At 41.4% G+C, this 17,927-nt stretch overlaps 1 protein-coding gene across 8 annotated transcripts in view; it reads right to left on the reverse strand.

Annotated features, from left to right (window-relative positions):
* Positions 1 to 185: 185 nt before the first annotated feature.
* Positions 186 to 17,927, reverse strand: part of LOC111836370 (phospholipid scramblase 1-like) — a 22,030-nt gene continuing 4,288 nt past the window's right edge. The window contains exons 1-8 of one of the 8 annotated variants that reach the window (XM_072717649.1): positions 13,106 to 13,125; positions 10,914 to 11,020; positions 4,154 to 4,467; positions 3,486 to 3,528; positions 2,834 to 3,054; positions 2,410 to 2,571; positions 1,762 to 1,923; positions 186 to 1,678 (exon numbers count right to left, since the gene is read on the reverse strand). In XM_072717649.1, the coding sequence (XP_072573750.1) occupies positions 1,619 to 1,678; positions 1,762 to 1,923; positions 2,410 to 2,571; positions 2,834 to 3,054; positions 3,486 to 3,528; positions 4,154 to 4,467; positions 10,914 to 10,926 (975 nt within the window). In that variant the 5' untranslated portion in view covers positions 10,927 to 11,020; positions 13,106 to 13,125 and the 3' untranslated portion in view covers positions 186 to 1,618. The other 7 variants (XM_023797556.2, XM_023797555.2, XM_023797554.2 and 4 more) reach the window with 7 other exon arrangements.

Genomic DNA, 17,927 nt, shown 5'->3' on the forward strand with positions numbered 1-17,927 from the left:
TCTTGCACACACACCCATTCTCTCATTTCCTCCTCTTCTGTTGCAAGGGGAGAATTGCAAGCCCTGGAAACAAGACTCAATTTTTCCAATTGGCAACAGATGTTTCGCATGGGGTGGCTGGCTACGTTTTTGTAGGCACTGTGCTCTCAAACTTGCAAGGAAAAAAAGACACAATGCACCAATACTTGCTTTCTGACGTGTTTATTGACCGGGTTCCACACGGATTGTTTTTCTCTTCAGTGGTTTTATGTGTATTAAACTGAATATACAATACAGTAAACAGGGAAATGACACAGTAGGTGTAGGGTGCAGAAGCATTCCGGCCAAAGTGTATTTCAAGCAAGGTTGGTCCATGTTTAGCTGGAAATAACACCTCTGACATTTAAAGACTCAGATACCAAGGCCTAATGAGACGCGTCTTTGGAGTTTGTGCAGGACCTTGGCACACAAGCAGAATGAATCACATGCGTTTCTGTTAATCATCACATTATCCATTTCACAAAGAAGCTGGTGTGGAGATGCCTCCACCCAGCCCCAAAGATCACCAGCAGTCATCACCGCTAACTGCTGAACACACGCATTTCTGTCACCTGTACGGCAACAGAATTTGCTCACCTGACCCTATCCTTGTAGCTCTCCTGAGCAATCGTACTTTGAGCCTGTCATTTCCCAACAGTTCACTAGGGAGGGGGAAGGGGGGAGGGTTCACTGAAGGTGAAGCTTGACATGGGGGGGGGGGGGTGCGGTGCACTGGCTCTGTAAGGAAGGAAGCTATTCCTAAAAATAAAATAAAAAAATACTGAAAAACATCATCCAAGGAAAACTATTAAAATACTCGGACTGAAGATCAACAATATTGTTCTGAGTCATTCCAGTTTACAGAGGATCCTTGGTGCTGTAAAAAAAAAACTTGGTTTTTACTGCTCACTGCAAATTGCATTTTTTTTAACAAAAGGCTCAGCTATAATTGAGAAGTAAGGGTGTTTTTCTTTAACAATAACGCAACATAGTTGGAGTCAGCGGTTTTCATAGGAGTTTGTCACCCTCTGACATCAGAGACTGACTAGGCTATTGCCCGTTTTATCATATAAAAAAATACAAAAAGAAAAATAAAGGCACATTAATTTAATGCAGTTACTTTAATATTGTGCTGCAAAAAAAAAACTTCTAATCTACATGTATGTTGTAAATGCATTTCAGGTCACCCCAAAAACTGATTTTTATATGGAATTTATTAATTTTGTACAACTAAGACTATAAATGACAAAACTGATAATTCTTTAACTACTTAGTAATAAGGATAATGCTGAAGTAAACACATTTATCTTAGCGTGTGTATATATCTGATGTTAAATGTATTATGCCCTAATGGTTATCTAATGAAAATGAAGTGACATCGAACTAGACTAGAACAACGCTGATTCACAAATTTTAACGTTTTATTAATTGTAACACACTAAGATTAATAAATGCCAATAAGCTTCCAAAAAATTTACAAACCATCCTCACAGAGACATGAGGAATGAGCTCCAAAGGACCCAGAGGATGACCCACCCCATGCAGGAAGGTCGAGGGACAGAACGGACTTCCTTCCATGCCAATCTGCTCTCTCTCCTTCTCAGGAGAAGACTGTATTGCGCTGCTTCTCGTCATTGACCTTCTCGAAGAACATGAAGTCCTGGAGGGGACAGAGGGGGGTGCCGTGAACCTTTGATCAGTGGGTGGGGAACAGTTGTGCGAATGAGCGAGCAGGGAACTCACAATGAGGAAGCAGGCGCCCATCAGCACGGCTTTGACCTTCACGTCCATGTCCAGGGGGAACTGGATGCCGAAGTTGTCCGCGTCGGTGAAGGCCTCCTTCAGCAAGCCGCTCCACTGCTTGCTGATCCTCCCGATTGGTGTCCCACCATCCTTACCCTTTAGCTGAGGGATAGGGCTTTAAGGTTCTTTGTCATCTCAGCATAAGAATGCCTGTGGCTCATGGGAGTTTTACTTACACAAAAATGTTCTGAGGGCAGAGTGAAAAGTGATTGGTTCAGAGAGTTAACCAATCAGATTGTAGAGGAGGAGGTGGGTCCAAGCAACTACAGGAGATAGGACCAAGACCAATCCCCTCTACAATCCGATTGGTTCATTTTCATTTTCCTTTCTGCCCTCAGAACATTTCTGTGTAAGCAAAACTCCCATGAGCCATGAGAATGTGTGTACACACGTCACGCCCCACATGGCTACTACAAAGTGCCATTTCCCCTGGGCCACTGTGCATTTCGTGATTAAGTAATAAGCTAAGAAAAATACAGGCCACATGTGGAGTCATTCAGAAGTCGAGGGTGGCGATGCCGCTTCCTGCCACTTCCTGCGCCAACAGGCTTAACCCACCCTGCGGCCAAAGCTCTTCCCATCGCTTACCTCAAAGTTGATATCGCCGCAGCAGTTACAGGCGCAGCACGGGCCATCCAGCTTGAGGATGGGTTCCCGCGACGGCCCAAGGATTGAGAATTTTGGCAAGCAGGGGTGCCAGTCCTGGACCACGTAGCCAATGGTGGTTCCAGGCGGAGCCTGTACTTCTAGCTAAAAAAAAAATAATAATAATGTAACCACTAAACAATTAAAAAAACAAGGGTCTGATGTGAACATTTTTTTCCCAGCAGTACCACTCCTGTCACACTGCCCTCACACGAAACCTCTTAACCCACAACAAACACAGACTAGTGGGGAAGTTCTCTTTTCACTTATTTGCTCTCTATGACATGCACGCATCGGCTTTTGCATCGGCTGCTCCTAGAAGACTGTAAGGACCGAGAGAGCGTGTCACAGGGGGTGGGGGGCTTACCTCCTGCAGGCAGCAGGGGCACCAGCAGGAAGCGCAGCGGAAGGGGCGCACCAGGCGAATGACCTCGCGATCCATGTTGTCCTTGATCTTCATGTCGAAGCTGCGCAGCGAACCGCAGCAGTTGCGCGTGCAGCAGTCGTTCTTCTCCTTGGCGTTGTAGATCTTCTGCCCCATGCTGTTCTTTATCTCATACTTGTTGTTGGTCTCGAAGCCGATAAAAGCTGTGGAGGCAATGTGGTTTATTATTTACCACCATAAGAAATGATAAAGGAACGGAAAATCAGGAAGAGGCACACAAAGACGTCAAAGCTAGAGAAACTGCAGAAGGTGCATGCAAAACAGTCTGTCCTGAAATGCTGTTCTAACAATGCCAGCCACTATGCAAAATGGGTAATTTTTTTACCTGTTAATTTTACTAAGGGTGTGGCTTAAAACTCACTCTAGAGACATGAACTAGAAACCTTCTGGTTGTAAGTTAAACGGAAATAACAGAAGGACTTTAAAGTGGAAGATTAGGGGTTTGATGCATGAAGACGGCAGTCAGGGAGAAAAAGTGGAGCGTAAATATGAATGGAAGTCATTTCTCTGGGTCTGCTCACAGACGACTCCAAGACCTTCTGAAGCGCTATGAAATCTCGACCCGCAGTCTCACCTTCCAATAGCTCCACTTTCTGGTGTATCAAGATCTGATCAATCTGTTACAAAACAAACCGGACAATAATATCTTAGCTGGTGGCACAATGCACAGTTTCTAATAAAATTACACAGTCGCATGGAGATATGACAGACAAGTCATCCACATGGGAAAAAAAAATATCCATAAAAGCCATTTCTTGTTCAAACATGTTATAGACCAGAGATAAGGTATTCCTTATGATCCAGAGCAGTGTTTCATCCCAGCTCCGAACAAAAACATAGACTGTCTGTGGGTCCCTGAGGACCGAACTGGAAAACACTGCTCCCAATGATAAAAAAAAAACCATCATGAATAGATTTTATTAAAAATAAAGCACGTTTAGAATTCATACACAAACAGTAAACTAAGGGCCAGTTTGTGCATAGGACCCAGTCACCAGTGTTTCTGGTCTGGGGGGGTTGCGTTTTGAGGGCCCCTAACAAAATAATTTGAATTAAAACATTTGTTTAAAATTTTTTTTAATGAGCTACCCACCCAGATATATGTCTGGACTTGTTTGGGCCAAATATCCTATGCGCCCAGTAACCATAATACCAACTGCTGCTATATGTATATCACATACATGCATCTGTTTCAGTGACGTAATCCTTATTTACGACATGCACACATTCAAAGCTACTGACCTGCGTTAGATACTCCAAGCCCGGAGGGACTCCGACGGCGACGGACATGGGTACAGCTGGACTACCAGTTGCCATAGTAATGTTATCGGCCCCGTATTGAGGGTTGGCCATCGGCGACTGGTAAGGCATGGGATTGGCCGGTCCCGGCTGGTACATGACCGGCTGGCCTGGCTGTGGCTGATACCCCATTTGGAATCCCGCAGGGGGTGCCTGACTCGGGTCCCCATAACCCCCTGGGGGCCCGGGGTATGGGGCCCCGCCGTAAGGACTGGGCTGAGGCATGGGGTACGGAGGCTGCTGAGGAGATGGATAACCTGTGAAAGACAGAGCAGAATAAAGAACGAAATGACATCATAGCTGTCAGATAATTACTTGTGTGAATCCTTCTGCATTTAGAGTAATACAGCTCCGTTGTTTGTGGTTTTCCTTCTTTGTATGAGGATGCAGCCTGAAATGTTTTACACTTGGTGCCTCAACGAGCTACCAAAGATAAAATGTCAATGATCTTTATCGTATTTGCTAGAAGACAAGCAAAGCACCTCATACATGCATACACATTCATATACATATGATGTGTGTGCATACATACATACATACATACATACATACATACATACATTTTGAGGTCTCACGCCTATATATTCATGGCCTGGTGGCCAATCTTCACTGACTGCACATTCCATCAGTAAGAGTGTATGAAGGTTGAATTCCAAGAGCAATAGCACAACATAATGGGAGACATATCATGGTTTAAAAGAAAAACTGTTGGTGAGCATCTCGCTGGTGTAACCATGTGCAGGACAGTAAGTCTTTGTTGTGTATTGAGAGTCACAATATCCAAGGTAATGTCGCGATACCACCACAAAGTTGGACCACATCCAACAGGAGTAATTGTGGATGCAAGAGGAAGCTGTCTGAAAGGGATGTCCGGGTACGAACCAGGATTGTATCCAAAAAAACATAAAACCACAGCTTCCTAACTCATTCCAGAATTAAATGCGCATCTCCTGTTTCCACCAAAACTGTTCAAGGAAAGTTCCACAGGGTCCATATTCATGGTCAGGCTGCTATAACCAAACCTTTGGTCACTCGTGCCAATGCCAAATGTCGGTTTCAATGGTGCCAGCAGTGCAAAACTTGGGCTGTGGACAATGTGACACATGTATTGTTCTCTGGTGAATCCACCTTCACTGCCTTTCTCACATCCAAGAGAGTTATGGTGTGGAGAAGCCCCAAAGAGGCTTACCACAGTGCAGAGACTGTTTGGGTTGCAATATCATGGCATTCCCTAGGCCCAGTACTTGTTCTAGATGGGCGTGTCACTGCCAAGGACTAACGAACAATTCAGGAGGAACATGTTCAAACATTGTACCCTGAAGGTGGTGCCATATATGAAAATAATAACGTAGCAATACGAACAGCAAGATTGGTGACAGTGAATATGAACATGAAACTCAACCTGAACATCTCCCATGGCCTGCACAGTCACCAGATCTGAATATTACTTAGCCACTTTGGGGTGTTTTAGAGGAGAGAGTCAGGAAAAGTGCGCAAGCAAGCACGCCCGCACACACACCTGTCAATTGTCTGTAGTAGGAATTTCATGGTACTTTGTACAATAAAACTTTAAACCTTGAAAATCACCCAGAAAGCTGGGAAAATAAAATTGTATGAATCATTACATATGCTACTATAAAGGCTAGAAAATGAAGCAAGCTAACTTAGCCAACACTAACAGCATTCTTGCTGCTTAGAAGCCTATTTATATTTCTATGTAGAATCTATGCCATAGGTGTGGTGGAACAACGTGCCTTATAGTGTAGACTGACATGCACCTCCCCAGAAACACAGCTACGCTAACCTCAACAGCTGTGACTGGTCGGCATAGTACCACTTCCTCCTGCACAAATGCTTTGCTGTCGTTTGTTTCTATATGGGGGGTTTTAGTGTGAAATAAGAAATGCTTAGCTAGCCTGCTGTTTGTGCCATAGTTGTAGCTATTCATGCTTAAAAAAAAAAACCACAACAAAACAATTATATATATATTTATTTATTATTATTACTATTATTAAGGTTGTAGCAGTTGTGATTTTTTTCGCAATAAATATTTCAAATATTTATAAAGCAAAAAAAAAAAAAAAAAAGAGTTCCAAATAAAATTTCTCACAAACCCATCAGTGATGGATGGATGGATGGATGGAAGAAAACGATGACTGACAGAGTATGCAGCGGTCATATTAAAACGGCGGCAAATTTTAAATTGACTTGTAAACATGCTAGGTAAAAGTATTAAAGAACGATCGTTAAAACTGCAAAGCTTACCACGTTTTATTTCTTATGACAGAGTGAAAAAAGTTCATAAAAATGCTACAGACAGTGTGAGAAGCGTCAGCTACAGATCGATAGACGAATGAGAAAGTGGTGAGCGTGAGAGGCGTCTGCTACAGATCGATAGACGAGTGAGAAAGTGGTGAGTGTGAGAGGCGTCTCCTACAGATCGATATAGACGAGTGAGAAAGTGGTGAGCGTGAGAGGCGTCTGCTACAGATCGATATAGAAGAGTGAGCTGCCACACGTTTATAGTAAAGAGGAAACGCTTTAACATTCACTTTGCTAATGGACAGCTAAGCTATTTTTAAATTTGACACAAATAACTCTGATTAACTACTACTAACAAAATGAACCAGACTAGTGGGCTTTGCTAGGAAACCTACATTCTAGACTGAAATTAAGTCAATTCCACAGAATTAGGAATAACTTGGAGAGAAACCCAAGTTTGTCTTTTTCTGAGACTGATCAGTTTATATTCCAAAATAAAAAGACTGTAAAATTGTCATGTTGGATTTTTATGAACTCAGGTTGAACAGAATTGAACAGAATGTTTGAACTGCAATTAAATCAAGACACTGTACACCGAAGAATACAACAGTGTTTTGAATATTCTTCTAAAAATGTTCAGATTTGAAAAATAAATCAGATGTTCCTTCAATACTAGGGATGCACCGAAATTTCGGCCGCCGAAAATTTTCGGCCGAAATAGCATTATCGGTTTGAAGTAAAACGTTTAATGCAGGTAATATTTTGCACAATTCGTAAAGGCACTAAAAGCTAGCACAGACTGAGTGATTTTATTCAGTGCAGTATGTTCTTCATGAGAAGAGGAACTGTGTCTTCAGCCAGAAAACTGAAAAACTTTTGTTCATAAAGATAAACCTGCTTCTTTTGCTTAAATTAAAAGCAGACCAATTTAGTGTGTATAGTTATGTTGTTTACAGTAAGAGGTTGGATTTATTTATTTTTCTTCTGTTTGTGCACTGTTGTTTGGTACAGTAATTTAAAATTGAAGTAAAAAAGCAGCTAGCATTTTTTTTTGCACAATTTTGTTACAGAAAGAAATTTTATTTAGTTTTGTTATTGTTAAACAGCCTTATTACTGTTATTTATTATCAATAAAAGTTTGATTGCTTAATTAATTTGTAGTTTTTTTAATACAAACAAAAAGAAAATATTTTAAACATGTTTTTTAATGAAGCCATTTTCGGTTTCGGTATCGGTTTTCGGCCAAGTGCATCCAAAAATTTCGGTTTCGTTTTCGGCCCAGAATTTTCATTTCGGTGCATCCCTATTCAATACTATACTATACTATCACAGTGACTCGTGCAGGTAATACCCAATAATATTCCAAGGTGTTAAATTTGATAAATTGGGCCATCATCTGGATCTGGAGACCTAGAAATGCTACTGAACCAGATGAGAAAATGGAAAAATAAGCATCTTATGTGATTTACATTATGCACTATACGTATGGATGTATGTTGTCTGTAGTACATCCATCTGAACTTTCAGCACTGCATTGTTTACAACTGCAAAAAACCACTGTATTTCTCACCTACTTTGCACTAACTGCTCTCGGTTGTGTTTCTTGTGTCTTGTATTTTTTCCTCTGTTTATGCCCTAGCTGTTAAGCGTCTACCTTCATGGTGTCTCAAAACTGTAATATGCCGTGCCATCGAACAATTCCACCAGCCTGGGTCATTTGGCAATAAAGATTCTGATTTTTTTGTGCTTTCCCATCCAGCTCAAAAACACTGACAGGACTGACATCAGCAACCGGAGGACAAATTTCCCATGAGGCACTGCTGCAGTCCAGCAGTTCACACTAAGCGCACATTACAGGAAATAGTGCAGGATCACCGTCATGCATTAAAAAAACAAGCCTGCTTCATGCGAAACAGATCTACTGTCAAAGACCAAAAACACACAAGAGCCACACCTATTCCAGTGCCAAAGCACAAAGCATACAACAATACAATGCTAAACCAAAGTGAACAGCACACAAGAGACTTAAATCAGAATTCTAGCTGTCTTTTCTATTAGAAGGTACAGAAGAAAAATCCAGGGCCATAAGTGTTAAATGTGCTATTGTAGTAACTTTATGTTCAACCCAACACTATACACAAGAACAGAGCACTAAAACCAAGAAGTCAAACCAAGAGTCCGAGTGCTTTTAATGACTCCCAAAAGCTTTTCTTGACACTTTTAACCGACATTCATCCAGAAATGATCATTTTCTTTAGTATATAGCTACATTACAATGGCATTGAACCAAATTTTACTGCTGAAACAGCCAAGGCTGGATAATAGCCAAGGCTGATTCCATATCTCCAGGAAAACAGACAAAAGCAAAGGAAAAAGCCAGTCAGCTAACAATGTTTAGGTTTACACTTCAGCACTGCATTAATGCCGAATAATACATGTTAAACTGGTTTTAGCCGTTTCAAGAATGAGTATGAACAGTGGAAATGCATCATACTATTAAGAGCTATGGATCATGCATCTGAAATATGCCCCGACAATCCCACCCTTTACCAATAAAAGCCACTGAGCAAATCTTTCTTTGTATATTGTGTGGAACAAAATGGTTACCATAATGAGTAACTTCAAGCAGCACGCGAATGCAGTTAATCTCTCCAAAGTGTACAAGCCATGAAGGGAGGAGGAGGGGAACTTTGGGCAGGATATCTGCTAGGGGAGGGCGATATGGCCAAAATGTCATATCACAATATTTTGCATTAGAATCATGATCCACCATATAGATCACCATTTTTGTTTGTTTACAAATCAATGTATGTAGTAATGTTAATTAACCATTTAACCATTTAACCGGCGATTCTATCCCTACAAACGTGTAACATTATAATAATAAACGTAAGGTTTGTAAAACACTGTACGTATTGTATATGAAACCGACTCATTATAGCGAAAGTGCTATTTCTTTTAATGCTAAAGTTTTGAGTACAAATGAACAATTATCATTTATCATTTAGGTCAATAGATGGGCACTTCTGAACTCAGTTCACAACAAATACAAACATATACTAAAAGACTAATTAAACTGGTTGTGTTACCAGATGTCAGATCTTTACAAAGCTTTCAAAATGAAGTAGACTGGTTCACTGCTGCGGACAGGGGCGCAGGAACTGCGGGAAACAGTGGAGACTTGTACCCCTCAATATTTAAACTCCGTTTCATTCTCCCCCCACCAATAAATATAACTTAATTTAAATATAAAAGGTCAACAACTTGGATGCCAAGAAGCCAAAACCAACAGAAGAAGAATTATTAAATTATTATGTTTTACCCTGAAAATTTCAAACTCTCTCCTACTGCAGCCTCAAACTTGCAGGTACTGTGATCGGCGCTTGTCGGTTTGTTCTGTTGTTATAATAATAATGTTAAGCAGTGCACTTATAACTGGACATTTATTGGAAGCTCAGTCTCGCCGCGCTCATGCTTGGGCGAGTCCTCAACAGCATGCATGTTCATAATGTGCCATTTGCCACACTTGTACGTCACTTTGGACAAAAGCATCCGGTGAATTAAAGTAAATGTAAATGTAGTGCAGTATCGTGATTCTCGCAATATCTCTGAATCACTTACCGTGGATCCAACTGCAACCGGTCATGATAAATTATCATCATATGGCCCAGCACTACAATCTACGACAAGCAGGTAACTGCATTAACTCCACTCAAGAACATTCTCTGAAATCCCCTCGGACTTCCTCCAAACACAACTGATCTTGTGGCTTAGCTGGAGATATGTCTGGTTGCAAGATATCTTCATTTGCAGGAATCCAGCCATATTCAGTTAGATACAAGGACCCCAAAGACAAGTGAGTTGCGTCACGAGTGAGCTGCCTTCTGAAATGAATCTGGAGACATTTCAGCATGCTGGTGACAGAAGCCCAGGGTACCTCATTCAGTAGCAAAATTCAAGCAGAAGGACTACTCCACTCCCAATGTCTATAAACCAGTACAAAAGCATCACACCTACATCAGACACACCTAGTGAAGGAGCAGCGATACCACATGTGAAACACAAACAAAGACTTTACTTTACTTTCAACTGCAAGGCAAAAATTCCAGGATGCAAATACACAAAACTTCAATGACGCCAGGCCAAAACATGCCAAATACAGTTGCACGTACTTTTCAGAACACAAATCAGACTACATCACACTTCATGATTACTAAGGAAGATACAGGCATTAAGATGCAGATATACTGGTAAAATGCAACTACAAACACCATCACTAAAAGCAGTCATACACTAATTAAAATTTTTAGTTTTAGTTTTTTGCAAGCTTGAAATATACTTTTCAATTTGTTCCTGTGGGTGTGTGATACACCTGCTGTCTAGAATGGTGTTCAAGGCACTACATAAAAAAAATTATTATTATTGTTAAGTAAATGAGTACCTGGTGCTGACATGCTTGTACGGACTCGTACGTGAGGCAGAAGATGTGGAAAAGCTTCTTATGCAGGCGGCCTGGAAACACAAAGATCGCCTCGGCTAATGTTTCACCTAAAACGGAATAAAAACGTTAACATTCGGTGATTAAGGAACAGGGCCATCAAAATTGCTTTGGAAATAAGTGCCAAAAACTAATAAAATACTTGATTTACCACGATATTTAAATCAGCAATAAAATGTTACAGTATTTCTAAACACTGGCAGTAGTTTAACAGATATTTAAATATTCCTAAGAGATATGAATGACGTATCCACGGTAGTAAAATACATTAGACGACTAATCGATTGTAAACAATACAGTCACAAACTACTTTACACATAAATTAACCTTTTAATGTCGACAGAGCATCGCAGAGTTGCTGGATTAATGTTAATTCCTACACATGCTATCAATTTTTAAAATATTGTTCCACCCTCGAAGTGCTCCAGGTCATATTCAAGATTTACAAAACAAAAGAAGCGGAAATTTTCTGCTATTTAAATAAATGTACCATACCCTATTTGCAGAGGGATTTTAAAATTAGATTTGTTCCCAGTACTCGGCTGCTTGCCAGGGATCCAGACACTGAGCGTCCAAAGACGCCTTAATATCGCGATCAGTTAATTAACTCAGTTACAATCAGTTACGTAACGACGTATAAATGAGCGATTGTTCATATAGTTTTTAGTTATGACATGTTCTGTTTATTTCTATAGACATGAACAAAGCAAAAATTATGCTATAATATTTATCAACAAATAATTCGTAGTGACCCAAACACATATATAATGGATCTTACATGAAGGGCTTAAACAAACTGAAATTGTTACTACACCTTACTTGATCCCCGAATTTGCAGTCGTCGCTTCCCGCCGGACAAATATAAAGATCTCCAGATACCAAATAGCAAACACTTTATTATTCTTAATAAAGCTTTTCATGCCAATCGAATGTATTCCATCGGCGACCAGGTTACTACGTGAACCAATGCCCCAAGATATGCTCAGAGTGCTCACGAACAAGGAAGTAGGCGTGTACTTTAACTGTTTCCCCCTCATAATTAATTTAATCTGCTTGAATATTAGTATCGACTTTTTCGATCAGTACTTAATACGTATGTATTTTCCTTGCTTTGCCGCAGAAACAACGACGAAATAATACTGTGTACTTGTATAATAGTGTAACGCTACACAATTCCACGACGAAATCCTACAATCGCAGTAAAACGAGCATAATCGGACTAACTTTTAATCAACAGAAAGCCAACGTAAAAACGGTTTTATTATTTATATATACATATAAAACCCAGCCACTTACTCCGATACTGAATACTACAGTTTCTGTTTTAAAACGCGCAACACGTTACTTACCGAAAAGATAACATCCACATATATGGGTTTCCTCACTATTCTAAAAATCCCGGAGACTCATGGAAATTAAACGTTAAAAGCCTACAAATCTACGCAGTATTTTCCACAGAATGAGAAACTGAAAGTAGCGCTGGCTGGGGGCTTGTGATAGTAATAAGGATGGTCTTTGTGTTTCCCCTCTCACATACTCCACCTCGATAAAGGAGGCAAAAAAGAAAAATGTTTCACCTTTCCCCCCTCGCTTCTCCACCCTTTCATCCTTTGACGTCCAAGTCACAATAAGTAAATTTACTAAATGTCTCAAACACTCCGTATTTCGGTTTCATTATAAAGTGACTTCCCGACTAAGGACATTTTAGATTAATTGTAACATCTTACATGTAAGTCGAAAAGTAAAGCAAGTCGCGCTTCCTACTTCGCATAATTTACGTCAGGTAGTTCCAGCTTAGTTATGTCGCTTAAAATAAATGCATTTGTTGTATTAAAGAAAACAAATTAAGTACAAAACAGTAATATGTCACTGGGACCATGAAGGGAAACATTATATGCTTGCAAATCAGTGTAAACTACTTGCTCAGCAATGCATTTTATTTCGTATTTGTTTTGGATAATGAGCGTGTTCGTAATAACTACCATTTCGCTAACGTCAACGTTGAACAATGTACGTAAAGAAATTCGCTTTAATATTACGTATTACGTATATTAAGTATGAAAGCCATTATTGGTTATGAAAACAATCATTGACAAAGTGGAGGGTAATTAATACTAGAACTCAGTTTTACTTGCCTAAAATTAATGCTACGAAATATACTACATTATCGCAAATGTATAGCTGGTCGGCGAATGTTTATCAGTGAATCCCAACACGTGCCCCGCCTTCCGGCCTTCATGCATTTATTTGGTGAAGTTGGCCGCTAGGGGGAGATGTCAGTTACTTTGGTCACTTTAAATCTCAGAAGCTTGACATACTGGCTGACATAGTCCAACCATTCATTTATCCGAATATTCCAACAAGGAGCCTATCCAATGGCAAAAAAACCCCGCAGGTTTCCAAATGAAACTAGACTATTTTCGTGTATGCACAAACAGAATTACACTGTGGGGGTTGGCCAAGATGGCGACCGTGCAGCACAAACTTTGTTAGTGTCTATAACATTTGTGGTGCCTGTTGACAAATTGATTAGAACGAGCATTTCTCCTCTCAAAATGTAGCAGGCCACAACACTACGGCACCTTTACTTCGTTAGAGCGTAAGGGAAGCGCCCCAAAAGGACACATTAAATATATATTTTCTTATGTTTATATAATAGGCTGCAACTAACGACTATTTTGATAGTCGACCAGTCATCGACTATTAAAACGATTAGTCGACTAATCGGATTATAAATTGCATAATTATAAAATGGCTCCTATTTGGCTACCAGCTTTTACATTTAGCATGAGGTTATTGTTCGATTTGAATGCCGCAAAAACACACATGTAAAATGGGAAAGAGCTGTCGTGCGATTGATTGTGCAAATAAATTTAACACGAAATAGGAGCTATCTTTTTAGAGATTTCCAAAAACGAAATAAGTATAGAAGGTGGATTGGTCACACATGACCGATACCTGATCCGTCAAATAGGTCTGGATCGGCACTGATACCGTTATAATCAGGGCTGCATATAAATGATACGCAAGTACGCAGTCACCTTTAAAAGCGATACGTGCGACAATCCATTGCTGTGACAGTGCAAATGCGTACGTATTTTATGTGCATTTGTGCTGGTATGACAAGAAATTATCATGCATTTTAACCTGTATATGCTAATTCATACTTCATTTGCGGTATAGAGGTTAAAATGCACGGAAAATTTCTTGTCATATCAGCTATTTATATAGCCTATGTTTACAAATAAAAACTCATTTTAAAAGCAGGCTGAAAAATCCCAAGATCCCAACCCAAAATAAGGGAAATTTAGAGCAGCTTCCCATTGCCATTCCTCTTAACAGAAAGAAAACGGACTTCAAAACTGCTGTTATTTATTTTTAACGGAGAAGCAGCTCTCGCAGCACTTGCGACATCGGAGCCACTGTCCTGAATCTTGAGCTACAGGAGGGCTCCCATGCGCTGCATTCAATATGCCCGCCGATGCTCCACGAAATCCGTCAGGACCCTAGCTGCCTTCCCTGTGCCGGTTCCTTTTATCCCTATCATCAGAGCATGTGCAGCCATCTCGCCCCATATCCAATCCTAACTGCAGTCCTCACACCTGCTTATAATCAACCGGCTACAATACACCCCCCAAAATGAGATTGGCGACCTGGCGATCACAGTTAAGAATTCCATCCCCAAACCACTAGTTTTCCTCCCCAACCAAATGATCATTCACTGACCGTAGTAACTTATAGGGGTTGGTATGATGAACAGCGGTGGACCTCACTGAACGTCTAACTGGTCTGTGCACCTCAGCGGAGGGCACAACCTCCTCCACTAAGCAAGGCCTACCTGGGGAGGCTCCATTGTGCCCTTCCCACCAGCCCTGTCCCCGCAAAATCGCAGAATCCTCATCCGATTCTGTCTATGTTGTCCCTGTCAGCAACCCAGACTCTATAGACATTACCGGAACATCTTCCCCTCACTTCATAATCCCCTGTGGTACTGGCCGCAACTCTGTTCGGTGAACTTGATGGACAACCCCCCCCCAATGGAGTTTACTCTAACTGCACCCTGATTTCAGGGACACCAAACTACCTTATGCAAACGGGCTTCCCAATGATCCTGTATTTTATTCCTACCTCGAGCATGGTTCCTCAACCACACCAGCTGACCTTCATCCAACCCCTGATCATTCACCAGCTCATTGTTTGACTTCATCGTATGGCTTGTTCCTCCAACTGACCCTTCACATGCTCCTGGACCACCAGTAAACTTTCCTGATGGTTTTGTACCCATTCCTCCAATGGTCCGCCATCCTGACTGATCCCGACCATACCCAAAAGAACAGCCAAACATTAAATAAGGTGTCGTCCCAGTCGTCTGATGGGGTATAGTATTATAAGCATATATCAACTGGGGAAGATGTTGGGGCCAACTTCTTCTCTGCTGGAGGAAGTGTATGAAGCAAATCATGCAAAGTACGACTGAATCTCTCACATCGTCCATTCCCCTGAGGATGGTATGGCATAGTTCTACTTTTCTGAATCCCATACATTTTGCAAAGTTGCCTAATCAAATTACCTTCAAAATTCCGTCCCTGGTCAGAGTGAATACGGCTAGGTGGACCAAAACGATGAAACCACTGCTGAACTAGAACTTGTGCCACTGTACTCGCCTTTTGATTGAAGGTAGGTATAGCCTGGGAATACTTTTAAAAAAGGTCATCACCAAAACACTCGACCATCACTTGCAGGCTCCAAACCAGTTAAGTCCACCACTAAAACTTCATGAGGTCGACTGGCTCGCAAGGTACCTAAACAGGGTTTATGTTTTGGCTGCACTGCCTTCCCTAAAACACACCACTCGCAGTTCTAGCACCAGCACTCCACTTGACTAGTCATACCCGGCCAGAAACACCTACTTCTAAGGAGTCTACACCTTGGTGACCATGATTATCAAGAACATTCCGTAGAATCTCCTCTCTTAAACACCCTGGCAATATCAACTGCAAGATTTCTTCCTTACCCCCAGATGGATAAATACAGTGGTAAAGCACACCATCCTTTTCCACCAATTTCTCTCATTGGCATTATAAACACTTTGCCTCAAATAGGAGCACATCTCGCTCCTCAGTCACTGGTCACCTACCTTCGATAAAACCTCCTCACCGGGCCCACTGACAAATCCTGCTCTTGTAATACAGACAGGTCATATACATTACAGGCTGGAAAAACTGCAATTTCCCCACACTGACTTGACAGGACCTCACCCAAAACTTCCTGTGGCTTCTGTCCAAATTCAATAGGAACACCTTTACCTGGGACCAACGACTCCACGTACTTAAGGAACAATGCATCATAATTCCCATTACTACGCCCAGGGCAATATTTCAGCTCAAAATTGAAGGAGGCCAACTGAGAAACCCACCACTGTTCAACTGCTCCAAATTTAGCAGTCTGAATGTAACAGTGGGTTATCTGTAAAGATGGCAAAGTTCCCCACCAGATATATTCAAAACTTCTCTGCCACAGCCCATTTAACTGCTAACAGCTCCAATTTCATAGAACTATAGTTCTCCATGTTCCTCTGAGTTTCAACCTTCTACTCGCATATGCGATTGGCCAAACCTTCCCATTTTGCTCCTGTGACAAAACAGCCCCCAAACCCCGGTGACTAGCATATACCTCCAAAATGAAAGGCTTTTGGAAGCCAACACGGGGCAGACACCAGCCGCTGCTTCAGGGCCTGGAAAGCTGCCTCACAAGAATCATCCCAAACCTCCACCAAGGACACACATGGAGTCTTCCCCTTCATCTTCGGACTACACAACCTATTCACCAGATCATGTAAAGGAGCTGCCAACCTCACAAAACCCTCCACAACTCGCTGATAATACCTGGCAAAGCCCAAAAACGAACGCAATTCGGTAAGATGGACGGGGTACTTCCATTCCCGCACAGCCTCCACTTTAGCTGGATCAGTAGCAACCCCCTCTGCTGAAACCACATGGCCCAAATACTCAACCTGGAAAAATGTACATTTAGCCAACTTAACCTTCAGCCCCTGCTGCTATAACCGAGAAAGAACTACTTCCAATTGCAAAAGATGATGATCAACCATAGAAGAAAATACTGTCACATCATCTAAATACAGCAATTGCGACTGGTAATGCTGGTCACCAAACATACACTCCATCAGGCGTTGGAATGTAGCAGGGGCATTACACAGACCAAAGGGCATTCTATTAAACTTGAATAGTCCAAAGGGAGTACAAAAAGCTGTTTTCATTTTATCCTGCTCTACCAAGGGCACTTGGTTAAACCCACTTGCCAAATCGTGTGGAAAACCACCTAGCTCCCGATAAAGCATCCAATGACTCCTCAATTCAGGGACGCGGATAAGCATCTCTGCACATCTTGGTATTCAACTGCCTATAGTCAACACAAAGATGCAAGCTACCATCCTTCTTTGTCACCACCACAATGAAGGATGAATAAGGACCGCTGCTCTCATGGATGACCTCAGTTTCCAACAACTGCTTAATGTTGGCTTTAACCACCTCATACTGGGATGGAGGAACGCAATGATAAGGCTGCCTAACCGGCACCTCATCTAACAATGGGATGTCGTGTTCAATTAAACTAGTGCAACCCAAGTCACCCTCATGATGGGAAAACAGACCTATACTTCAAAAAGTGTGACTTAGCGTGCAAAGCCTGTTGTCCTGTAAGCTCAGGAAACTCCGGAACATCAAAATAGCCATTGCTAACACAGGAAACTGCTTCTTAGCCAGAAGCAAAAACCATAAGGTCAGTTGATGTCTCAGTAATAGTAGCAAAATTACCAGAATTACCCTGACAATGACTATAATTAATTGTCTGCATTGTGCCAACTGGATGACGAGGTGAGAGCCGCACATCTGCTTGACCCACATTAGTTATAAAACGTAAAAAATACCATTCTCTACG

This window comes from Paramormyrops kingsleyae, chromosome 10, assembly GCF_048594095.1.
Source record: "Paramormyrops kingsleyae isolate MSU_618 chromosome 10, PKINGS_0.4, whole genome shotgun sequence".
NCBI lineage: Eukaryota > Metazoa > Chordata > Actinopteri > Osteoglossiformes > Mormyridae > Paramormyrops > Paramormyrops kingsleyae.